Source organism: Erinaceus europaeus, chromosome 7, assembly GCF_950295315.1.
Source record: "Erinaceus europaeus chromosome 7, mEriEur2.1, whole genome shotgun sequence".
Classification (NCBI taxonomy): domain Eukaryota; kingdom Metazoa; phylum Chordata; class Mammalia; order Eulipotyphla; family Erinaceidae; genus Erinaceus; species Erinaceus europaeus.
Genome location: NC_080168.1, coordinates 38,684,775 through 38,712,192, shown reverse-complemented (window position 1 = coordinate 38,712,192; position 27,418 = coordinate 38,684,775). Strand labels below are relative to the sequence as shown.

The 27,418-nt window shown below is 39.6% G+C and overlaps 1 protein-coding gene across 10 annotated transcripts in view; it reads right to left on the bottom strand.

Moving 5' to 3' along the window:
• ANKRD44 (ankyrin repeat domain 44) overlaps positions 1-27,418 on the bottom strand; it is a 416,898-nt gene that overhangs the window by 156,153 nt on the left and 233,327 nt on the right. For all 10 annotated transcript variants that reach the window (XR_009550679.1, XM_060194225.1, XM_060194230.1 and 7 more), the window contains exons 3-4: positions 19,255-19,333; positions 11,147-11,217 (exon numbers count right to left, since the gene is read on the bottom strand). Coding sequence is in view for 9 of the 10 variants with exons in the window: in XM_060194225.1 (XP_060050208.1) it covers positions 11,147-11,217; positions 19,255-19,333 (150 nt within the window). In the remaining variant the exon portion in view is untranslated. The remainder of the gene's footprint in view (positions 1-11,146; positions 11,218-19,254; positions 19,334-27,418) is intronic.

The window sequence follows — 27,418 nt, the reverse complement described above, 5'->3', positions numbered from 1 at the left end:
TTCCTTTTTATAACAAAAAAAAATTAAAAAGCAGCCTGGAACACTTAAAGTAAATATGTATAAAGTCACTGCTCCTAATTAATTAATCCACATATATTCTTATGTCAAAAGTGTGCACAGCAGGGTAAAAATTCTAAAGGCTAAAAGACCCCTGCCCTAAAGAGCATCTAAGTTCAAAGCCATATGTCAATAAGCACTTATCTTCCAAAGTCAACAGCCTTAAAGCCCTTCAGACATTCTTGATTCAGTCTATAAATAAACTGTTGTCTTGAAGAACATCTTAACCACTGTTACATGGTCAGTAATCAATCAAGAGAAGAGCATGTCTATAGTAATCTTAACTTGAAGCTATGAACTTATTCCAGCTTTTTCCTACCACAGAGTTCCTTCAACTTTTATGAGCCTTCCACCTTTTCTCTTCCATTTATAGACCCAGTCACCTTAGTAGCTCTTGGAAGCTAACTCTTCATCTTTTCTGAGCAGCTGAATTACCTGGAAGCCCTGAACAATACAAATGTCTTGCCCTGCCCCAGACATTATAATCGACCTCACAAGTTCTGTGGAGTTCCATTGGAACTCTGTTAAAGTCAAGATTGAGGAAACTATTTAATTGAGTGAATAGTGTAACTTTTTTGACAAGGGAGTGGCTACTGGTTGTTTTTCTTGACAAAGCGACACCAATAAACCAATGAAAGGCACCAGTGTCAAACTGCTGCCTCACTTCATGAACCAAGAGCCACCAGCTGTCCACTTTAATCTCCAAATGCCTAGGATTTCCAGGTCTACGGTATGCAGGTCTACAGAAGTGCCCCAGATAGCAGCTGATCTGAACTCAGAAAAACTAGCACTTTTATTGAAGACATAAGCGACTTATTTCAATTTCAGAGGCAGATTTAAGATGTATTTAAAATGTTTTAGCTTTGTCATTTTTCCCTTATTTCAACATCTGCTTATGCTGTGAGTTGCAGTTTTTCATTGTGAGAAGAAAGTGCTCTATGAAAAAATATCTAGGACGCAAAGAAGAGGTTCTTGGTATGGAATTATACCCCTATTACCTTACAGTTTTGTAAATCAATATTCAATCACTAATTTAAAAAAGAACCAGGTACATTAAATGTTTTTTTTCTCTTTCTTTTTCTCCATAGAGTCTGTAAGCAATTCCAAAAACACCTGGCCATGCTTCTCACATAGACACTCCAGGCACAGTCAAGCCTTAAAAAGAAAAAAGAAGGGGAATCAAAGAAATGAGGAAAGAGAAAGGAAAAACAGAGTCAGAAAGGGAGAGTATATTCAGCCAATCTTGGATGAACCTTGAAAAACTCATGTTAAGTGAAATAAGTCAGAAACAGATGGATGAATATGGGATGATCTCACTCTCAGGCAGAAATTGAAAAACAAGGTCAGAAAAGAAAACACAAGTAGAACCTGAACTGGAATTGGCATAATGCACCAAAGTAAAAGACTCTGGGGTGGGTGGGTGGGGAGAATACAGATCCAAGAAGGATGACAGAGGACCTAGTGGGGGTTGTATTGTTATATCGAACACTGGGAAATGTTATGCATGTACAAACTACTGTATTTACTGTCGTATGTAAAACATTAATTCCCCAATAAAGAAATTAAAAAAAAAATAAAGAAAGCCACAGGATCTAGATATAGATCAAGGCCCTTGAGATAAATTAGGAGAAAATATTTTTACCTTAAAGTAAAAGTGCACAGTAGTTTTTAGTGACCCAATAAGTGCAGTAAGCAAGTAGAAAGACCTAAAAAAGACACCATAAAAGTACTTAAACAAATAGTTTCTACTTAGACCTAGGTACCCTCCTCCTCCTCCTCATCTTCTTCTTCCTATTTCAATTCCCTCAATTACTCTAAGTCCAACCATATCAGATAAAGTAAGGCCTACAAAAGCTGGATAAGGGCAAGAGACCAGAACACTTTATGATGGTCTTTTTGGTCACTACCTGGCCACCCCATTATCCGTGGCCCTAGTCAGGGAACTTTGGAATTCCCACATAGACATAATGGGTCTAGACCTCTATCAGATCCCTCTCTCCACCATAACTGATTCTCTTCATCAGGAACAACACAGTGGACTCTAAAAAAAAGAAAAGAAAAAGAAAAAAGAAAGGGAGAGTATAAGGTGGCGGTAGCATAGTGGTTATGCAAACAGACTCTCATACCTGAGACTCTAAAATCCTAGGTTCAGTCCCCCACACCATCATAAACTAGAGCTGAGCAGTGCTCTGGTAAAAATAAAAAAAATAAAATAAAAAGGAAGGGAGAGCATGGGCTGAAATTTAGACTAGGGGTGGGGTATTGCACCAAAGCAAGAAACTCTGGGGAAGAAGTGGATGGTGAGAGCTGGAAGGGGAAGTTAGGACCTAGGTTGGGGGTGAGAGTATTTCACAGACACCCATGATAAGGAGCTGGGAAGTGGAGCCCATGTGTAGACACTTGTGTTGTAAACCATTAACCTCTTAATGACATGAGAAAAATAATAAATCTTAAATTAGCCTTTGAAATTGAAATTTTAAAAAAGTTCTTAATTTTCAAGATTCAACTTTCTTAAAAATTAAAATACAGTAGTCTAAAATTATGATGGAATTAAATTAAATTCATAAGGATATACAGTATTAGAAGTGCATTAGACCTCAGGTCCAACCCTTCAATCACCAGATAGCTTCCCAATATGGGCAAACTGATTCAAGTCCAGGGCAATGACCTGTAAACCTGGGAGACTAGAAGGACTCTTGCAATTTCTACTTAGCCAGTGATCACTTGGGACACTATCAGTCTGACAAAAAAAAAAAATGTTTTCAAATGTTAATCCTCTCTAGTTATTTACATTTTCAAACTCAGTAAAATATTTAGCAGAAATTCAATATGATGTGTTTAGCAAAAACAAAGCTGTCAATTAGGAAAAACAATAGTTTTCTTTTTATATATTTTTTAATTTTTATTTTTTCCCTTTTTGTTGCCCTTGTTGTTTATCGTCGTTGTTGTTGCTGTTATTATTGTTGTTATTACTATCATTGTTGTTGGATAGGATAGAGAGAAATTGAGAGAGGGAAAAGAGGGGAAGACGGAGAGGGAGAGAAAAAGATAGACACCTGCAGACCTGCTTCACCACCTGTTAAGCGAACGAACCCCCTGCAAGTGGGGAGTCAGGGGCTCAAACTGGGATTCTTACACCAGTCCTTGAGCTTTGCGCCATGTGTGCTTAACCCACTGCGCCACCTCCTGGCTCCCGACAACAGTTTTCTTTTTGAAAAATGGATTTCTCACCACCACCCCCCATTCTTCATCTGCACTACTGCAGCCTTTAGGTTCATGATTAGTCAACAACTTGTTTGGTTTTATATGTTAACTCTCTCTTCAGCCACCAGGTTCCAGATGCTAGCATGATGCCAATCAGACTTCCCTGGACAGAAAACCCCGCCAATGTGTCCTGAAGCTCCAATTCCCCAGAACCCCAACCCACTAGGGAAAGAGAGAGGCATCTGGCTGGGAGTACGGATTGACCTGTCAACACCCATGTTCAGTGGGGAAGCAATTACAGAAGCCAAACCTTCCACCTTCTGCATCCCATAATGACCCTGGGTCCATACTCCCAGAGGGTTAAAAAATAGGAAAGCTATCAGGGAAGGGGATAGGATATGGAGTTCTGGTGATGGGAACTGTCTGGAGTTGTACCCCTCTTATCCTATGGTTTTTTTCAGTGTTTCCTTTTTATAAATTTAAAAAAAGAAAAAGAAGAAAAATGCATTTCTCTTTTTAATATTGGGCGCTCTTAAGTCGCTTATAGGGGTTAGTAGTATAAGGGCCAGAAGATAGCTCACCCAGTAGGATGCATACCTTGCTGTGTTCATGGCCTTTGTTCAAACCCCAATACCATAATGGAAATGCCACAGCTTTGAGGAAAGTTCTAGTGTTATGATACCTCCCCTCCCATCTAGCTGAAATAAAAAGAATGAAAAAGTCAGACAGGTGAAATTGTGCATGCACAAGGTCCCAGCACTACAAGAAAAAAAAAAACAGAAATAGAATTTTTTATTAGACCGTTTAGGAACTGAATGATTTTGTTCTTTGAGGCAAAGGAAAGATAAGTAGTGAAAGAGACCACAAAAACTGAAGCTTCCTTCAGGGCTGTGGGAGCTGGGCTTAAGTGAACTATTTTGCCAGCCCACTTAATGATCTTTTTAATAAAAATAAGTGTCTTTATCATACACTGGTAAAGAAATAATAACTATGAGGTCATTTTTCTGATACAAATTTATAACATATAAAAAATTACCATAGGAAAGAGAAGTGTAACACCTTCTAAATCAAGAAAAGATACTTAAACAATGCTTCTCAAACTATCTGTGGTGAGGTAAAAGCTTTTTATTTCTTAATATTATTATTCAGAACCTGTCATGAGGCAATACTTTAATAAAATATAAGAAGAATTCTGTATACAATGAAAAAGCAATTACATAGTGAATTATTTTATTACTATTAAATTTAATAGATATGAAAATATCAGATTACTATAAAAGGTTCTAGGGAGATAGCATAATGGTTGTGGACTAGATTTTCATGCCTGGACCCCTGAGGTTCCAGGTTCAATCCTCGATACCACTGATACCACCATAAACCATAAGTGAGTTATGTTTTGGTCACACTGTATCTATGTGTGTGTGTGTGTGTGTGTGTGTGTGTGTGTGTGTGTATGTGTGTGTGTGTGTGTGTGTGTGTGTGTGTGTAAAATTAAACAAATAAATATAAAAATACATGTATGTATATCAGGCAACACTATAATGATACTTCAGAACCTTTGTTTCTTCTTTAATAAGTAAACATTCCTCCTATGAATGTAGGCAGCAAACCACAATTAAGATTCATTGTTAGGACTCTTAGGGCTTGGTGGAACAGGCTGCCCTAAGTCAACAATTCTGATGAGAAAGAACTACAGAGGGCATTTTCAGCCACTTTATTTTTACTTTTCTGTTACTTTCTCTCTTTTCACTTCAACCTTGCTTAAGAAATAAACACACACACACACTTGGCACATGGGAAAGATGAGAGGAAATAGAAAGAATCATCTTGGAAAACTGTCATCTCTTATTATTTTTATTCTGCATTGTACATTGCATTTAAGTGGTCATAAGTTACTCATAGAAAAGAAATTATTTATGAATATCTACTTTATATATCTAAATTATTTATTCATATGAATAATATGAATAGCTCCTGCAGGCATAGCAATGGAGAGTTTAGAAATTCTCAGGGTCTGAGTCTTAAAAAACTAATTCTATGCTCCAGGTGTCTTATGTGAATGTATATTCTATAAATTCAGGAAGAATAAATATTATTATACACGTGAGCAAACTCTCTAAGTAAATATGCCAACAGTAACAGGGCACGTATTATGAACTGATACCCCTAGGCTGTACACAAGTCCTAAAGTCTATATATGTAACTATTTGATGACTTTATCCAGTACTGGTTATTACATTTTCATGTTCTGTAAGAATTGTATTAATTGGTGCCAAATCAATTTGTTCAGTTTATCAGATTGCTCCTCTAAGAATAGCCATCATTAAACCAAATTCACCATTTATTATTGTAATTATTCTAAGAATTTCTAGAAGGAAAGAATTCACAGGACATTTGGGGGTATGGAACAACTCTAAGGAAACTTATCCAAGAAGCATTAAAATGGGAAGGGTAGATACTAAAGTATTCCTGGTCTGCAATCTTGGATCTCAAAGTGTTGTTTGTGGGTCACATGAGTCAGAAACTTTGTTTTAATGAAGGCTACTGCACCCAGCCACAAGCTTCAGCAGAATCACTGGGGATGATGTTCTAGGACAGGCATTGTTTGCCACCTGGATCAGAGAACTACATTTCTACATTTTCACTAGTAGTATATAAATGCTTGCTACTGATGAGTAGCTGAACAAGTTGTGGTATATATACACAATGGAATACTACTCAGCTATAAAAAATGGTGAATTCATCGTTTTCAAACGATATTGGATGGATCTTGAAAAATTCATGTTAAGTGAAATAAGTCAGAAACAGAAGGATGAATATGTATGATCTCACTCTCAGGCAGAAGTTGAAAATCAAGATCAGAAGAGAAAACACAAGTAGAACCTGAACTGGAATTGGTGTGCTGCACCAAAGTAAAAGACTCTGGGGTGGGTGGGTGGGGAGGATACAGATCCAAGAAGGATGACAGAGGACCTAATGGGGGTTGTATTGTTATATGGAAAACTGGGAAATGTTATGCATGTTCAAACTACTGTATTTACTGTCGAATGTAAAACACTAATTCCCCAATGAAGAAATTTTTAAAAATGCTTGCTACTCCCTCATCCTAGGCATCTAAAAATAATCTAAAGCAAGCAATAACATTTTCTTCTTCTACATATACTTTCCAGCCAGTCAATAATATAAAGCCCACAATCATGGTAATGTTTTCTAGAGGAAAGAAGAAAAATTTTATAGTTATAAAATAAAATGCTCAGTGCTGGAAAGCATCTTTATCCCCACAGGAATTTAGATCCATGTTTTGACTGGAAGAGTGTTTCTAGGGTGCTTCTGTAAGTTTACTAAAGTGGTAGGGTAGGGTGCTTAAGCAAGTGGTATTCCAGGCATACTCTCCTTCACTTAAAGCCTCCAACTTGTTTCACACTTCCTAAAGATGATGCTTCCTAAATTTAAAACAGTACTGGAGGGGAAGGTGGCAGCACACCAGATAGAGTGCACATATTATTATGTGCAAGGAGCCCCTAATCCCACCTGTAGAAAGGAGGCTTCCTGAGCAGTGAAGCAGTACTGCAGGTATATCTCTGTCTCTCTCCATCTCTATCATCCCTTCTCTATCAATTTCTCTAAGAAAGGGTGGATGGTCACCATGAGTAGTGGATTTGTAGTACAGGCAATGAGCACGACCAATAGCCCTCGTGGCAAGCAATAAGCAAACAAACCAAAACAGTAATGATCTGAAAGGGTAGCTCAGAAGTGAAAATGTGCAGAAAGTACTCAGTATACTGTCCAGAATGCAGTCAGTGCTCAATAAATATTCATAGTGGCGAAAAATACATATAGACACAATACCTTCAATTCTTATACCCCTATGGACAGAATAACTTTCAGTTTTTTTTGCCACTAGGGGGCTCAGTTCCTGCATTACAAATCCACCACTCCAAGAAGCAGTTTTCCCCTCTCTTTCTTTCTTTCTTTCTTTCTTTCTTTTTCTTTCTTTCTTCCTTCCTTTCTTTATTTCTTCATTTCTTTCCTTCTTTCCTTCCTTCCTTCCTTCCTTATTTCTTTCTCTCTATCTTTCTTTCTTTTTATTTGATAGCACAGATTGGGAGGCGAGGAGGGAGGCGAGGAGGAGCTCTTCAACCTTTCCCTCTACAAGTGAGGAGCAGGGGCTCAAACCTGGATCCTGTGCATATTAATGTGTGTGCTCAACCAGGTGTGCCACTACCCAGTTGACTACATTCCATTTTCAGCTTTTCTAACCAAAAGGTTGATAATCTCTAGAAGAGAGAAGTGAAAAGTTCATCAATTCTCCTTTGGTGCTACCTATTCTCAGCTCATATTCTTTTTAACCCCAGTATTTATTAAGGAGATGCTGACTTAGAGGATTCTGTTGTCACAAGCTACATCTCCACATTTCCCTCAAGACAAGACAGGGCTCAGTCAGTACATTTCACTCTCCATTAAACCATCACGTTAGTCAACCTAACTTAAGGACTTAACCTCCCCGACCTCCCCTTAGTAATCTCTACCCCCACCCCCCCCCCCCCCCGTGAGTCCACGAAACTGCTACTCTCAGCTCACTAAAAAGGAAAAGCATATGGAAAAGCAGAGGCATTTAGGCCTAGGCACAAAGGGTACTGCTTCAGCTTGCCCATGATATCACAGACCAGCTGGATCTCTATGTTGTCAGAGGGCAGTAACCAAATTTATGTTTCTTTAGATACTAACATTTTTTCTCCTATCTTTGAACCAGGTACTTGAGAACCTAGAGCTGAAGCACACAACTATTTCTGCAAGTCACCATGTGCATGATGTTGAGACAATGAGAGGCAGGCAGGATTCCAGTCTGTTCTTCACAATTTTACACCCAGCTCTTCTTATCTATAGACCTACCTAGCTGTAGTTTCTTCAGAGCTACACAGAAACCAAGGAAACATGAACTTCTTTAACCCCTACTCCGACCCATCCACCCCTGGTTGTATAAAGTCTAATTCCTATAACAAGTATATTATTCTCTATCTCTCATGGACTTTGCTTTCCTAATTAAACCCTAAAACCTGAGATCAATTACCTACACTTCAGAAGCAAAGGAGTTTTGAGTACAGAGTGTTTAAGTATTTCAATGTAGAAGTGGGTGCATTGGATCAACCTTCTCGTGGTGCATCCCGTGAGTACCCATTCATTGGGGAAACTGACGATCCTTCCTAGCCGACTGAATCCACATGGATCCCAGTCACTTTCAATGCCATTTAACTGACTACGGAAGAAGGGCAAACACTAGAAGAAGAATGTAGAAGTGGTTCTCAATACATAATTGTGTGAGCAGTATCAGTGCTTGTCAACCAGTGCAATGGATAAATATTCCAGTTCTCATGCTAACAGACACTCTAAATCTCTGCTTCTGTTCAAGCCCACTGTCTTTTCCCCCAACCAGTACCTAGGAAAGACACACAAAGTATGGAAAATAGGCTTAGACTCAAGGAGAGGTAAAAGTGACTTTTGGACTTCTCTCGTGTGGTTAAGAGCTTGCCTTGAAGATGTCATCAAGGGTAGGTTCTAACAACAGTTATATTGACTCAAATTTTCATAAGAAACCTTCTACACATTTTGACAGCTACAGTAACATCAAGACATCCTCTTGGGCAAGCATGATCCTGATTATTTACAGCTCAAGGTTGTTTGCATTTCATTCCTTCCCAACAAGACACACCTGCAAATGAATTTGTCTCTCCAATGAATCTGCAGAGGGAGCTGATTCATTAGTGAAGCAACAAATGTCTTTCTCAGTTATAAATATTTATCCATCACTGGACTGACTGAATTGAAACCCACAACATATTTGTCAAGAAATGCTTAATAAGAATCTATGTGTTTTGGGTATTGAGGCCTTTACAGCCAGATAAGCTGACAGGGTGAAGATCATTTTGGTAAGATAAGAGTCCTAAAATCACCTATTCCATCACTAGACTATATACTTCATAGGAGCAGGATACATATATCCTACTTTTTCATTGTAACTCCATCATCCACTGCAGTGCTTGGCACAGAGAAAGTGTTCAGCAGATGGGTTTGAGCTAAAAAGACATTATTTTTGTTAGAAGAGGAAACAGACTAATGTTTATTTATCAAATATTTGAAACAAATGTGTTGAATGTCACAAAAGGACGAGCTCTTTATCCTGGGCTGTCTATGAGCTGATCTCATAAAGATGGTTGTGCAGATCACAAGATCTCTGCACCTGCTTTCCTAAGTAAAATGCACATAAAATGTGGGACTATAAAAAGGTTCTGAATTTTTAATTGTGTCCATGAGAGGAGTGCCTTATAAAATATTTCCCCCAATAAAAATTAAACTGGAAAAAATATTCTGAATACCCCAGGGGTCTGTGAGCCAGGTAACTCAAAATCATTTGCCTCCCTTATATTAAAACTACCCAAACAACAAAGTACATTGGAAAAGACCGTGAGTTTAGCCCTACCACGTGGACTGTGAGATCTCCAGATCATTGCAAAGAGTGAAAGTTGGCACTGAAGGTAGCGGTAGATACCTGTGATATCACTGTATGCACTCTCAGAAACACCTCTTGAAACCTGCTTGGTAAAGTCAGCTACAAAGACTAGTCATCCAGTGCCAAGTGCTTCTTGTATCTCTGGAGGGTGAGCACGTCCTCAAGGCTCACCTCCAAGGTTCCTTGCCACCCTCTCTCCCACACTGCTCTTCACTCACCTCTTATACTTCCCCTACTAGACCAGCTGTCCATTTGACAGAGGGTTCATAAGTTTGCCTCATCCTCTCTTTTCTTGAATTTTAGATCAGAAGAGAAAACACTAAGCAGAACCTGGACTGGAGTTGGTGTATGGCACCAAAGTAAAAGATTCTGGGGTGGGGGGGTGGGGGAAGAGTTCAGGTCCTGGAACAGGATGGTAGAGGACCTAGTGGGGGTTGTATTGCTATGTGGAAAACTGAGAAATGTTACACATATACAAACTATTTACTGTTGACTGTAAGACATTAATCCTCCAATAAAGAAATAATAAATAAATAAATAAATAAGAAATTATTTTAAATTAGGCCTGTATATAAAGATATCTGCTAGCCATCTCCACTCAAATTTCCAGCATTCAAAAATAATCATTCCCAGGCACCTACAAGCTATGAGGGAACAAAAACACAGATCACTGGCCTCACAGAGCTTACCTTTCAGTGATAGTTTTTGCCAAACTCACCCTCCCCAGTTAGAACGAAATAGTTCTGCAACCCCTGCTTATTGGTATTAGATCTATGGCATGACCATTCACCCAGAACCTTCTTTTCCACTCACCCTTGAAGGTTCCAAATCGTGTCAGTTTCATACTTATCTCTATGACCATTCCCACTGCTCAGTGGGCACAGACCCTCTGAAATGTACCCCAGTCTCTACAGCCAGACTTGTTTTCCTCTACAGCCTGTGTTCCACTTACACCCACTAAACTACCACTCATTCATTTCTGTACCTCTTGTCACCAGCATGTATACTCTGGGCTCAGCCCTCTATGGACTGATTCAACTCTCCCTTTATGGACCTGATATCTCTTCTTGAAAGACCAACTCTATTCAAGCAGAAAGCTCATTGCTTCCTCCTCCAACTCAATTATAGATTGTCACTAATTCACTTGCTTGTTTGCCTACTGCTCCAGACTGAGAACTCGCTGCCACCAAGGCCCACAGGACCATCTTGGGGTCCCCCAGACACTCCAATAGCATCATGCCTGCATGTAAGAGAATCATATAAAGAGTGCTTTAATTTTGGTAGCCCTCTGCATTCATACTCAGCAGAAAGTACTTTACTTTCTTTTTTCCTTTCTAGGGGACTGGAGGTACTAGATTACATAAAATAATCACTCACTTCACTTCTGGAAGCAACAGCACGGTGCAGTGGGGTCAGCCACATGTTGTCCTTGGCATTTACACGTGCTCCTGAAACCAAACAGCACAAGTTAGAGACATAGTGTGGTCTACCATTGGTAAATCAAATGCTATCTATTATATACTTTCACCTGCTTGTTACAGCCACTCTATTTCTTCTCTCTTTGTATCACTCAGGTTTGGAGTAGCCTGAAGGGCTGGAGACAATCTCATCCCCTTTAAGTCTCCCTGTCCATTTTAAAGACACCTTTAAGGTGGGAAGTCCAGACAGTCATCTGAAATGAGGAATATCTATCCACAAATGCCCCCTATGTCTTCCTTTGAATTTTCATCTGCTTGTGTGCATAGTGATCATTCCATATATTTAGTAATACTATCAGTTCTGACTCGAGTCCCTGAATCATATCTGCTCAGAAAAAGAGACTGTCAGCCCAAAATGTAATTTTGAACTTTCTAATAGCCACACTTGTACAGTCACATTAAAAGAACAAATTAAGAATATTGCAACTCAACACACCTGACATAGTAACATGTTATATTCTTAAAATAATAATAATCTACTTTACATCCTTTATTTCATGCAAAAGCACCAAAATCCAGTGTGTAACTTATATTTACAGCACATTTACTTCAAGCCCCCTATACTTTAAGCACTCAATAGCTGGTTTGTGGCTACTGTATTGGATGGTGCATTATCTACATGTTAAGTGTTAAGAGTCTAGGCCTGGAAATTCATTTGCTTGAGCTTCCTCAGCTAGTCCTGAAAAATTAGGATTCTATTATCAGAGTTGGGTAACTAGTACGAGTACTATTAAAATTACTAACATGATCTGAACTCTTATCTCTATATACTAAAGAATATAATTCACTTAATAAGGCGATTTGCTATTATGCCAGTTTTGTAGATGAAGGAACAAAAACCAAGAAAAGTAATATGCTTCAAGTCATCTAGTTATAAAACATTATGTTGGGGGGGGCAGGCGGTGGCACACCTGATTGAGTGCACATGTTGCAATGCACAGGGATCCCGGTTCAAGTCCCCGATCCCCACCTACAGTGGGGGGATCCTCACAAATGTTGAAGCAGGGCTGCAGGTGTCTCTCTGTCTCTCTCTCTACCTCCCTCTTCCCTCTCAATTTCTCTCTGTCTCTATCCAATAATTAATTAATTAATTACATGTATAAAATGATAATAAGTCCCTTTATTTATTTATATTACAAAGAGAAACTGAGAGGAGAAAGGAAGACAGAGACAGGAAAAGAGAGAGCAGGCTGCAGCCCTGTTCTGCCACTTACGAAGCCCCTCGACAGGTGATGGCAGGAGACTTGAACCCAGGTCCATGCATGTGATAATTTGTATGATCAACCAGGTGCATCACCACCCTGCTTCTTAATTATCACATTTATTTCCACATACCAAAATATCATATTTTTAAATGTTCTCCCTACAGAGGGATATTTCACTTGTTTGTCATCATTTCAAACAATGTTGCTATGAACATTCATAAAATGACTCTCTATGCAAATGTGCTAGTGTTTGGCCAGGACAAATAGTTACAAAGACTTTCAATCATAGGCCAGACATTCCTTTGGTGTTAATAGATATTTTCAACCATCCAACCTGTGCAATTCACACACTCAGTGAATTCACACAGTGTTCCCATATCCTCACCAAAACAATATTTTTGGTCATCTTAAATACTGTGAATCTGCAGGGTGGGTGGTGGCTCACTTGGTAGATAGAGCACACACATTACCAAGCACAAGAAAGAACCCAGGATCAGGGACAGATAGTGTCTCATCAAGGAGAAGGCCCATGTTACCATGCTCAAGGAACCAGGTTTGAGTCCTACTCCCCACATGCACATGCAGGGGGGACACTTCACAAGTGGTGCTGCATAAAATAGAAAAGAAAAAAAAAGGAAAAATGGCCTAGAGCAGTGGATTCATAGTGCTGGCATCAAGCTCCAGTGATAACTCTGATAGGGGAAAAAAAGTATTGTGAATATTATTGCATGAAAATAATATTTAAGCATCTTCAAATATTTTATTACTCAGAGAATGAACTGTCTTATCAATTATTTGTTCATATTCTTTGCACATTTGCCACTATTGTTTTTTCTTATAACTACCATTTATTTCTAAATATTCTTTCCTTTTTTGTTGGTAATATAATATTTATTTATAAAATTATCAGATGGTAGGAGTATAATTCCATATGGTTCCCACCACCAGAGTTCTCTGTCTCTACCTCCCCCACTGGAAACTGCAGTAGTTATCCCTAGGTCCCAGATATGGGATGTTTCTAGCTAGCTATGTATTTTTCCCCCATTTTTTTCTATAGTCCTGGTTTCACGTCCTTTCTAAGTCATCCCTACACCTGTTACTACTTCCAAGTGTCTTTTTTTTTTTTTTAATTCTTCTCTCTCAGATAAGTAAAAACCCTGGATTCCTCTAGTATTTTCCAGATTCACTTCCCTTTCAGTGATGATATAAAAACAAGACTCCTGGTGACAAAACGCTTTGAGTCCTGGTGGAATGGGGGTACAGAGTCCTCTGGTTTTCATCCTCTATTGTTTACCTGTATGGGAGCATGGACCAAAATTCTTTCTGGGGTGCAGAGGGGTAGGGGCTCTGGTTTCTGTAATTGCTTCTCCAGTGGACATGGGCATTGGCAAGTGGATTCAGCCCCCAGTCTGTTTCTGTCTTTCCCTAGGGGGTAGGACTCTGGGGAGGGGAGGTTTCAGAAAGCACTGGTGAGGTCATCTGCTCAGGATACAATTGCTATTTATATGATATTGTTATTACTATCATGATCCACATATTATGAAAACATCTGACTATGAATCCAAATGTGGCTTTTAATATTAAAATTTTTTCAAAAAGAAAAATGGCCCCAATTTACAAGGCCATCATACACCTTGTGTGAAACAAACACCACAGCATTATTTCTGTGTAGCTTTGGACTCACTTGAGGAATTGAAAGAAGTTAGAAATCTAGAAAGTGGCTTCTACCAGAAGTGGCTTCTATCTGAAGTCCTGCATTCCTCCTCCACTCATATTTCTCCAGGGGCTGAAATGAAAGGGGAAAGAAAGAAAAAAAAAAGCCCTTCCTCTCCCTGACTAACAAAATTACTAGGACAAAAGCATAGTTATCTGGATGGAGACCAAACAGAATCATATCAGTGTCATGTCCTCCCACTGGCTTCCTCATACTCTTTCTCCAAACAGACCCAAGAGCCTTGTTTACATGTCAGAGGCAGATGTCAAATGGTTTTGGCTCAGAGTTGAATATTTATAACATTTTTCTAAAGGAAGAGCCACATTATTTACCTGCCTGTCAGGCACCATTGTACACTGAAGAACATAGGGTCTATATTTTTAGTGATTTAATAGCAACTGTTTTTTTTTTTAATCCAAGAACACCTTAAAGCATATATATGCTAAAACTGTATCTCTGAACTAATTGTTCAAAGACCCAACTAAACATTGTCATGTATAAACTGTGATTACAAAGTAAGTACATTTTTTCTTATCCCCATTACAAACCTGATTTTATTTTCAAAGAGATGAAGAGTAAAGGGAGTTCTGAACACCTTTTTAGGGCAATATTTCTATTTTCTTAACCTTGTCATGTAGGAAGAAATATAATAAAGGGGAAAAGGACAATTGAGTGACTAAAAAAGAGTAATAGAAGAAAAAAAAAAGAATAATAGAAGAATTTACTATTATTACTGATAAGACTGATATACAAAGTTTGGCTTTTAAGTAGAGAAATAAGTAGTTGTAAAAGCATGTGATAGACGGTCACAGTATAATGAGATCAATTTGATGCTGAATATCTTTTGAACAAACTTACTCTCATCACAGTCAAGGAGAACTGTTCTTCAAAGCAGTGAGTTTGGAAGAGTGTATGATACTTTCCTATATGTGGCAATTGCTCAGAACATTTTTAAAACTCCCTTTGAAGTTTCTTTTTAAGTACAGTTTACATGCCCATCAGAAAAGTGACTCATCGGTTTATAATCACACTACTTTGGGGGGGGGGGGTCAAAATTAACATTCCCAGGTTTTCACCAGACAAAAAATATATATATTCTCAAAGAAACATTTCCTATGGATAAGAGAATAAAAAATAAACAACCTGCCACCTCTGGAGGCAATTTGTACTGAAGGTAGTAGTTCAGAACATTTGAAAGCCACAGGAAATAATTTTACAGGAACGCCACTTGTCTGGTGGTCTATATTCCAATCAAGTTTTTCTATGTCATTAGTAACCATACTTGACAAACAGTCACATCTTAGAGGGCTAGTCCTTCCAGCCTCCTTCTTTCAGTCCAAGAGTGACACTTGTGAATTCCCATAGTTTCTGCCCAGAGCATTGTGACTGTGGCCATTTCTCTGTATGCTATGCTTCCTTTTATCTCAGCTGTAGTCTCTTACTTGTATGCATTGCCACCAGAGTCACTAATGTAGCTCAGTGACTGCATAATCAATTCACAATAAATTCCTTCCTTCCTTTCTTTTCTTTTTTTTAATTTGATAGAGTTGAAAAAAATAGGAGAGGAGAGACAGAGGGAGCAAGAAAGAGAAACACCTGCAGCACTGCTCCACCACTCATGACCCCCCGACACTACAGGTGGGGATGAAGAGCTTGGCTCTGGGTACTTGCACATGGTGACATGTGCTCAACCACATGTGAAACAGCCCAGTCCCTTCAACAGTAGTCTTCTAACCCTTTGCTACTGAGTAGTTCACACTGATCTCATTTTTACCTATTCAGGAAAATACTTTAGCAAGCTCTTAATGTAAGCTTTTTGCTGCTTAACCTTGATTTGCTCAGTTACCAAAGAGAAGTTAGAGGTAAGGAGTAGAAGAATGAAGTAAAGTTGATTTAAACTGGACATTATAAGGAGAAGAACGTGCAGGACCTAATTCCTCCCTGAATGCTCAGAAGCATTAGGCTAATAAGTCAGTAGGAATTATTCCAAGCTTGGGTAACACTATGCTCTGTAAGTCAACATAATAGAGAACACAGATATAATGGGATATTCTGGCAAGGCCAAATTATTTGTGCAACATGGGAACCATTAACACCTCATTCATTATTAAATTGGAGAAGAATTTGTTTGGATTCCCTAAAGGGTCAACTGCCAGATGTAAGCTTGGAGATGAAACCATTATGCTCTTGCAATGACATTTCTTTAGGAATATAGTAGACAAAAACGAATAAATAGACTTTCAGGGAAACAAAAGTCATGAGCCTTCAGTTTGCTGGAGTTTCCATAATTGAGTGATATTTCTAGAGAACTTTCATAATGCTCTCCCTAATGTTTTTCTAGTCTAATGGGGGAGAGGGAGAGAATTCCATAGGATGTACATCCAAAATTACATTAAAGAGGCTAACAACTCAGTAACTTTAGGGGCCAAACAAGTTTGCATATCAAAATAGATGGAAATTTTCTCCTGGTTTTGCCAAATGATCCACAGAAGAGGCTAATGGGTTACACACTCATTTGAAGGTGATGTGAAGTCAAGTTTCTGAAACAATCACCAGTCCCAAATGCCTAAAGAAAACATGTGGATCAACTTCATACTGCAGATTTCAAAAATTTCCTATTCACATGTGGAAAAATCAAATAAATAAATAAATAACAAAGTTGGGGATCTGAGACAAAACCAGACATTTCTCTGCAATTCTGAGAAATCTCTTAAAACACTATTTGGATGGTGGCTACGACTAGCTGGGGCCATTAGATGTTATACCACAGAATTATTTTTTTTCCCACGGAATTATTTAACAACTCCATTGATTCTGCCCACAATTTTCTTTTTCTTTCTTATTTATTTATTGCCTCCAGGGTTATTGCTGGGGTTCAGTGTCTGCACTATGAATCCAGTGCTACAGTGCAATCTTTATTCCATTGTTGTTGTTGTTGTTGCTGCTGCTGCTGCTGCTGCTGCTACTGAATAGGACAGAGAGCAATTGAGAAAGGAGGAGAGGACAGAGAATGGGAGAGAAAGATAGACACCTGTAGACCTGCTTCACCACTTGCAAAACCACCCCCTTGCAGGTGGGGAGACAGGGGTTTGAACCAGGATCTTTGTGCAAGTCCTTGTGCTTCTCACCATGTGCGCTCAACCCAGTGCACTACTGCCTGCCCCCCCATTTTAAATTTTTTATTATAAATTCAATATTGATTTACATGTCAACAGGGGTATAATGCAACACCACTCCCACCACCAGAATTCGGACTCCCCAAACCCTCCATTGCAAACCACCATGGTTCTCCCAAGGCTGCAGATACGGGTTAACTGTCATCTCTACAACTATCTGCCTACATTTGTACACAACTGCCCCCTTTTTATTCCAGGTCCAATCCTCTCTTCCCCTCCAAGCCACACATGACCCTATTACTACATCCAAATCTCTCTGTCTTTTTTTGTCCTCTTTCTCTGGAACTTGATGGAGTTAGAGGCCTTTTGATGGAGTTAGAGGCCTTTTATCCTCTCCCTCCTATCACTTCTCCCACACTGGGAGTATGGAACAAAGTTGCTTTTGGAGGCAGGGGTTCTAGCTTCTGTAATGCTTCTCCACTGGATTTGCTGCCCACAATTTTCCATGGATCAAATTTCTGCTGCTGGAGCAATCAGCTAGGTGTGTGCTGACTCAGTTATAGTCTGCACCAGCACCAAACAATGCATGTTCATCTGGAACACAACCCTGGAACACCTTTGGAATTATTCAAATGCAAGCCAGTTCTCAAAAGCCCAGAGAATTCCACACAAATTTTAACCTAAATTTCAGTCTTAAGCTATTGTCATAGGCACAGAGTACACACATTGGAAAACACAGATAATAATTTTGTAAGGAAATATTTTTCAAAAACATTAATGTAACAAAAATAAGGGTGACTCTTCCATACATTTTTAAATTTTTATTATTTTATTTTTATCTATTCTGAATAGATACAGGAGACATTGAGAAGGAAGGGAAAGGTAGAGAGGGGGAGAGAAACACCTGCACCCCTGCTCTATCCCTCTCGCACCCCCTGCAGGCAGGGATCTTCCTTATATTTAACAAGACAATTCTTGTTTCTTTTCCACAAAGTAGCCCTTCTCCATATACATACAAAAGTTCCTACCTTTGCATAATTTACTTTGGAATTCTATAGTTTCCCTTTACTACTGCAAACAAAGGCAAACCTTATTATAGACCTTTTGCAAATCTGTGGTCAGAGGCATTTCCTCCAGATTTGAATCTTCCCCCCAAAAAAGGAGGCAGAAAAAAGACAGTTACTCTGTATACAATCTACACTCCAGACAAATACAAGTACTCAGACTCATTCTGGGAGTTTGTTGAACAAATACTCAAGAGAACATAACTGGTTTTGGAAACCTGTATGTTGAGATATACCAAGTGTAGAGGCTTCCAAAAATGGAAGACAGGAACATTTCAAATCTGACAAAATGTTTTTAAATACATAAAAATTAAATAAAATAGTATCACAAAGGCCAGTGTCCACACAAATCAGATTTAACATGTGTTGGTCATAACTGCTTCTACTTTTTAGAATTAAGCATTACACAGAGCTGTAATCGTGTTCATGCCCTTTGTTAAAGCCATCTCTCATCCAGACTGTCTCTTCAGAGGTTAACACAATTCAGAAATTGGTCTGATTCCTTTCTTTCTGCATTCCTGTGCTTTAAGATATAGTAGTTGTCATACACCCATAAGCAAAACATAGTGTTGTTCTACAACACAGTTTAAATGCATGTAAATACACTCACAAAACCTGTTCATGGGACCAGCTTCTAGTTTGTTCTTTTTTCTTTTCTAAACAAAGATATCCAAATCTACTAAACTCTTCTACTGAATCTAATTAGACAGAGACTTTCAAAGCAATGTAAAACCTTTACTGGAGAAGTCATTTTTCAATGTGAATAACTTTCTGCAACTTCTTCAGTGTATCAATGAAATTGGTGATTAAATACTTCTACTAGTACAACAAAGACATCTGTCTGAGTTTGTCACAGTAACAAATTGTGTCTAATCTGCAGTTGGCTTGTGAATATAGCCATTATTTACCTGACAGAATCAGAAGTTCAATAATCTCTGCATCTCCCAGAAACGCAGCCACATGAAGCGGGGTTCGTTTCTCAGAATCCTGAAACAATGACAAAGATAAACAGGTCAGTGGAGACTGAAGCTGCCTTTTGTAAACATATTAAGACATGTCATTCAGTCCAAGATTGATGCTAGTGGGAGACAGGAAAGGCCAGGTGAGCTCTGGTTACACATTTTTTTCTCAGCATCAAGCACAGTCAAATAAATGGAGGACCTCAATGTCTGTGTCTATATGTCTGTCCCTTTTATTGAAGACCGACTAAGGTCAAGGATAGACCATAATGGACTGGATGAGGGAATTAAATGTGTTTATTTATTTATTTATAGAAAGAGATTTATTTATTAATTATACAGAGTGAAAATCAGAGCATCACTCTGACATATGCTGGAGTCTGAACTTAAGACTTCATGATTGTAAGTCCAGTCAACCACCTATGGGCTGCTTCAATTTATTTTCAAATCTCCCATATGATATTTAAAAAATTCAAACCTTTCTACTACTTTATCTTTTTTTATTTTGTTGTTGTTGTCACCAGAGCTTCACCATTCCAGAGAGAGAGAAAGAGAGAGAGAGACAACAACACTGATACCAGGCTTGAGTCTGGGTGACACACATCACAAAACGGACATCCTCATGGGTGCCCTATCTTGCTGGCCCTCTGCTTACTTTAACAACATAATTTAAAGCTTTCAACAATTTCTTTCTAAGAGAACTATTTATAAGGCTGTTAAACAAAGTTACAGTCAATTTCTTTTTTTCTACCTCTACTATCTATTGCCCACACCACTGTTGATTCATTCATATAATAGTTACTGAATAACTAATGCATGCCAAGAACCTGATACTGAAGACAGGTCTATGAAACATACATTCATATGAAGAGGACCAAAGAGATTATGAAAACCAACTACACAAGAGATCATTTCAGAAGAACTGAAACAAAATGTAAACAGGATAAAGCATTAAGTGACTGGGAAGATAAGAATAAAAATTCCACTCAGTGGCTGGGTAGGACCATTCAGAAGGTGCTGAAGGTGACAGCTGAGGGTGACACTGCTATCTTTGTTTTACAGATGAGAGAATGGTAGCTGAAATAAATGAAAAATTTTCCTCAAAGCCATACAAACATGTAGCAGAGTCATGACTGAACCTTCCCCTGTCAACTCCCATCTAAATCTTTTGGCAAGGCATCTGATACTAAGAGGCAGAATGATGACAACAGGAGGGAAATGCTGCTTCCCTACCTGTGAATTGAAGATAACAATATCTCCCTCAGAGAATGAATAGAGAATTCAAGTTAATTTGAGTAAGTAAAGCCTAAGCAGCCATGAGGCTTAATCCATGCACAGCAAGTGTCCATTTTCATCAGTAGCATGAATAGTTGTGTGTTAATCTTCCCCCCAAAGACTAAGAACTCCCATAGGGTAAAAGACAGATATTCTCCCCCTGACCTTACCCCAAAAGCAGCAGCATACTAGGTGGTCAGCATAAACAGGCCAAATTGAGCTGGTTTGTGTGCATGGCCTCTCTGACAACTGTTCAGCAACTACTCCATAACCACGGCAACCAAAGTTTGTAAGCTCTCTGTGCACTTTCTCCTAAAACTAGCAAGCAAGCATTCCAGCTTTTAGGATTGTGGATTCACTGTTGATTTTGATCTTTCCTGTTATCACTTGATTACACAGTTCACCTAATAACCCTGGATTAGCCCAAAGATATTATTCTGTTTGACAGTCCAGGCAGACCTCTGCTCCTAGTCTCATTCAGAACACTGCTTTTAGGCATTTTTTGGCTCACTAACATTGAAAATAGATGGCAGGCAGGGGACATGACAAGAGTTGATCTTCAAACCCATCTATTTGTCTAGAGATTTACCAACTAGGTTTTATGAAACTATAAAAAGAGTTCCCAGCAAGGAATTTATATTGTCTGTGCTCCAAGAAATTACTACAGATGAATGGAAATAAGACAATAGTAGAACTATTCCATATAAAATGATGGTATACTTTGGAAAATTCAGTAAGATATACAACTATGGTTGTATCTTTATGGCTGTATTAACCTGTCAACACAGAGATCCAGTGACTGAAAGCATACTTGATTAGTTTAGAGTCAAATGTATTAATTTGTACAATGAAGTATACAAATAACTGCAACCAGACTTTCAGCAGTACTTCCTACTTCTAGTTCTTCTACTGATATATCTATAAACAATTTCTATCTTATCCTCATTATTTTTTAATTGTCTTTTTTTTTTGATTCAGTCAAAAATCAAAAAGGGAAGCGAGATCGTGAGGAAAGAGACAGAGTGAGACACCTGCAGGCCTGCCTCACTACCTGCAAAGCTTTCCCCATACAGGTGGAGACCAGGGACATCAGAGACATGTCTTTCATGAGTGTTTCCTCAAGGATGTCAAACTTGGATGCCTGAGTTGCACAGCAGATGTCATCGGCGTAGGTGAACTTCCTTGAAGAAGTTTCTGGGAGGTCATTGATATAAATATTAAATAGCATAGGAGCCAGAACAGAGCCCTGGGGGAGGCCACTTGAGACAAGTCTCCATCTGCTAGACTTGTCACCGAGATGCACCCGAAATCTTCTGTTTTGGAGAAGAAACGATATAGTGTTGGCCACCCATGGAGGCAGGCATCTTGAGATCTTGACTAGGAGACCACGGTGCCAGACCGTGTCATAGGCTGCTGTGAGATCAACAAAGAGAGCACCCATCTTTAAATTCTTCTGGAATCCATTTTCAATGTAAGTTGAGAGGGCCAGGACTTCTTCGCAGGTAGATCTTCCTGGGCGGAAACCAGCTTGGGCGGGTGATAGGAATTTCTCTGTAAGAGGAGAAATACGTGACAGAAGCAGCCTCTCAAGGAGTTTATAACACACGGAGAGGAGAGAAATTGGTCTATAGCTGGCGGCCAGTGTTGGGTCTTTCTTTGGTTTCAAAACTGCTATTATCTTCGCACGACGCCAAATTTTGGGCATAGATTCAGATTCCAAGATGTGGGACAGGAATGTACATAGATTCGGATTCCAAGATGTGGGACAGGAATGTAGTGAGCCACTTCTTTGCTGTGGGGCCCAAGTTAAGAATGAGTTCTGGGGTGATGTTATCATAGCCAGCAGCCGTTCCCGGTTTAACCCTCTTCAAAGCGTCTTCCAGTTCAGACAGTGTAAAGGGAGAGAGTTTTGGAGATGGACAAGATAAACGGAAGTGGGATGACCACTCATGGGAAATTTCTCTTTTCCAGACTGGGTCGATCTTAGCACGTCCAACTTGAGTTAGGTGACTGGCCACTGAGTTTGGAGATACGGGAGGATGGGAGATGGGAGAAGGTTGGCTACCGGCACCCAGACTATGAAGAAGCTTCCAGGCCTTCCTACTTGAGTGAGTGAAGTTCAGACTTTCCGTGAGTTGTTGCCAGTGGGCTTGGCGTGCTGCATCCAGGGAGGCAATGAGATGGTCAGCCACATCTGGGTCGCCCGACTCATCATACTGCTTTAGTAGTTGCTCGCATTCAGCATCAAGACAAGGTGTATAGTTTGCACGTCTCCCATGAGGAATGGCTTGGGAAGCTGCTTTGAAGATGGCTTGGCAGAAGCGCCTGTAGGAATCTTCAGAGGGGATAGAGTTAATTGGAATTGCAGGAATAGATTTGTTGGTAAGATCACTGAACAGACACCAGTTTGCTTTCCGAAAGTTCCATCTTAATTTCTCTGAGCACAGAACCAGTGGGAGCTGGAGACCAATGTGGATGATAGCTGGGCGGTGATGACTGTGCGGAAAGATCTTGAGAACTTGTCTCATAGCGGGAAAGGCTTGGCCGTTGACTGTGCTAATCCAGCACAGGTCGGGTGACGAGTCTTTATTCCATCTAGCACTGTGAAAAGAGCCTGGCTGTTTGGGATCGTATAATAGGGAGAGGTCATTCGCTGAAGCCCAGTCGGCTAAGATGGAGCCGTCAGCACAAGTGGAGGAATATCCCGTCTTGGTGATGACTATTAAAGTCTCCAACATAAATGGCTGGGTGATTCGGGCTAGGCAGGACCTCATTATCCCATGAGGCACTGGGAGGCTTATATACGTTGACTAGCTTATATACGTTGACTAGTTCCAATAGTAATGGAGTCGTAGAAGGCCGTATGGTAAATGATTACTGTAAAAAATGACGACTAATCCCTAGCACTGCAAAAACGGTATCATCTGTTTTCCATCTACACCATGCCTCGGCCTCACGTGAGCTTAATGTGCAGCTTGATGATACTAGAATCCGGCATGAAGCCCAGCCAGTCTATCTTGGCGTTACTCGCACCTTGTCATTTCACGAACATCTCAAAAAAACTGCAGCAAAGGTGGGCGCGAGGAATAACATCATTGCAAGACTGGCCAGCTCCTCATGGGGCACGAGCGCTTCCACACTACAATCATCATCTCTGGCATTATGCTATTCCACTGCAGAATACTGTGCCCCAGTATGGTTCCGTAGCCCCCATGTCCACTTGGTCGATTCCAAATTATATTCCTCCATGAGGATAATTTCTGGAACCATCCGTTCCACCCCGGTTCCATGGCTGCCAGTTCTTAGCAACATTGCCCCGCCAGATATTCGTCAGGATGCGGCATCATCTAAGTTCATTTCCCATGTCTACACTCAACCGGACCTGCCAATATACGCGGATATCTTCGCCCACCCTGTCCAACGCTTGACGTCTCGTCATCCAATCTGGTCTCCTACGCCTACACTGAACTTCTCTGTTCCAGACTCTTGGAAACAGAGTTGGCAGTCAGCTGAGGTAAAGAACAAACACCTCATCACAGACCCCTGCAAGCGTCAACCCGGCTTTGACCTAGCATGTTATGATTGGGCCCTCCTCAATCGCTATCGAACAGGCCATGGCCGGTGCGCCGCTATGTTCCATCGCTGGGGAGCCAGAGACGACCCGAACTGCCCCTGCGGCTCCAGACAGACTATGACCCACATAGTCAACGACTGCCACCTCTCCAGATTCAAAGGAGGTCTCGAAACTTTACATCAGGCTCAACCTGACGCTGTTGACTGGCTACGGAAGAAGGGCAAACGCTAGAAGAAGAAGCCCAGGTCCTTATGCTTAGTAGCATGTGCACTCACCAAGGTGCACCACCAGCCAGCCCCTATTCTCACATTCTTTTGACTTACTCTTTGATCTACTGTGTTAACTGTCTTTTTTTTCTTTAGTTTTGGAATAAATGTTTTATAATTATATGTTCTTCTATGAGTTAAACTGTTTCTAGGGTTTGGGAAACAAATTAAAGCTAAAAGATTTAAGCAAAGGCTAACCCAACCTAAATTATGACTTCATTTGACCTGAAGCAAAGTTAACTCTGTTTAAAACTTGGCCTCAAATAAAAAACTGGGAAAACTCCAACCCAAATCTGGTTGGTCTGTCTTGCTGACATGCTGACTCATTTTACTAATTCTGTGGCCCTTTTTAATAGCATGGCTTGTTAGGATTTAAGTTCCTATAATATAAAATGGCTGTGTTATGTGAGAACACATTGTAAATTCTCCCCCCCACCACCACCACCAAGGTTTAACTGTTCTGTACTGACTTTTTGAGATATAAAGTAAGAAACAGAAACAGAGAGGCAGAAGAAATACAAAAGCTTCCCCCAGGACTTTGAGTATAATATTTTGTTACTTCAAGAACTTCCAAGGGATAAGATTAGCATAGGACAGTCCTGGGGTGTCAAGACCTATCTGGATAGGTGTGCCCATAATCCAAGCAACCCAGAACATCCACAGATCAAACCTTCACTGAAAATGAAGTCACAATCCAGCAAGAAGCTTTTGGAAATCATCAGGCGTCAGGCTACAGAATTAACATTCAAAAGTCAGTGGCATTCCTCTATGCAAACACTAAGTTAGAAGATGAAATCCAGAAACCAATTTCTTTTCTATAGCAACAAAAACAATAAAATATCTAGGAATAAACCTAACCAAAGAAGTGAAAGATTTTTATACTAAAAATTATGATTCACTACTCAAGGAAATTGAAAAAGACACAAAGAAGTGGAAAGATATACCATGTTCATGGGTTGGAAGAATTAACATCATCAAAATGAATATACTACCCATAACCATATACAAAGTTAATGCTATCTCCATCAAGATCCCAAACACATTTTTAGGAGAATAGAACAAATGCTACAAATGTCTATCTGGAACCAGAAAAGACCTAGAATTGCCAAAACAATCTTGAAAAGAAACAACAGAACTGGAGGCATCACACTCCCAGATCTCAAATTGTACTATAGGGTCACTGTAATCAAAACTGCTTGGTACTGGAACATTTATAGACACACTGACCAGTGGAATAGAATTGAGAGTCTGGAAGTAAGCTCCCACATCTATGAACATCTAATCTTTAACAAAGGTGCCCAAACCATTAAATGGGGAAAGCAGAGTCTCTTCAACAAATGGTGTTGGAAAAAATGGGTTGAAACATACAGAAGAATGAAACTGAGCCACTATATTTCACCAAACACAAAAGTAAATTCCAAATGGATCAAGGACTTGTATATTAGACCAGAAACTATCAGATACTTAGAGGAAAATATTGGCAGAATTCTTTTCCATATAAATTTTAAAGACATATTCAATGTAACAAATCCAATTACAAAGAAGACTTAGGCAAGCATAAACCTATGGGACTACATCAAATTAAAAATATTCTGCACAGCAAAATAAACCACTACCCAAACCAAGAGACCCCTCACAGAATGGGAGAAGATCTTTGCATGCCATACATCAGACAAAAGTTTAATAACCAACATATATAAAGAGCTTGCCAAACTCAACAACAAGACAACAAATAACCCCATCCAAAAATGGGGAGAGGACATGGACAGAATATTCACCAAGAAGAGATTCAAAAGGCTGAGAAACACATGAAAAAATGCTCCAAGTCTCTGACTGTCAGAGAAATGCAAATAAAGACAACAATGAGATACCACTTCATTCCTGTGAGAATGTCATGTATCAGAAAAGGTAGCAGCAACAAATGATAGAGAGGTTGTGGGGTCAAAGGAACCCTCCTGCACTGCTGGTAGGAATGTAAATTGGCCCAACCTCTGTGGAGAACAGTCTAGAGAACTCTCAGAAGGCCAGAAATGGACCTACCCTATGATACTCCAATTCCTCTCCTGAGGATATATCCTAAGGAATCCAACACACCTATCCAAAAAGATCTGTGTACACATATGTTCTTAGCACCACAATTTGTAATAGCCAAAACCTGGAAGCAACCCTGGTATGCAACAACAGATGAGTGGCTGAGCAAGTTGTGGTATATATACACAAAGGAATGTGATTCAGCTATAAAAAATGGTGACTTCACTGTTTTCAAACGATCTTGGATGGACCTTGAAAAATTCATGTTAAGTGAAATAAGTCAGAAACAGAAGGATGAATATGGGATGATCTCACTCTCAGACAGAAGCTGAAAAACAAGATCAGAAGAGAAAACACAAGTAGAACCTGAACTGGAATTGGCATGTTGCACCAAAGTAAAAGACTCTGGGGTGGGTGGGGGAGAGAATACAGGTCCAAGAAGGATGTCAGAGGACCTAGTGGGGGTTGTATTATTATATGGAAAACTGGGAAATGTTATGCATGAACAAACTATTGTATTTACTGTTGTATGTAAAACATTAATTCTCCAATAAAGAAACTAAAAAATTAAATTTAATTAAAACGATGATTTCACTGTTTTCAGTCCATCTTGGATGGAGCTTTATGAAAGCTCCTAGTACAGGTCCTAGAACATTATGGCAGAGGACCTAGTGGAGGTTATATTGTTATGTGGAAAACTAAGAAATGTTATGCATGTACAAACTATTGTGCTTACTGTCGTCTATAAAACATTAATCTCCCAATTAAAAAGGAAAGGAAAGGAAAGGAAAGGAAGGGAAGGGAAGGGAAGGGAAGGGAAGGGAAGGGAAGGGAAGGGAAGGGAAGGGAAGGGAAGGGAAGGGAAGGGAAGGGAAGGGAAGGGAAGGGAAGGGAAGGGAAGGGAAGGGAAGGGAAGGGAAGGGAAGGGAAGGGAAGGGAGGGGAAGGGAGGGGAAGGGAAGGGAAGG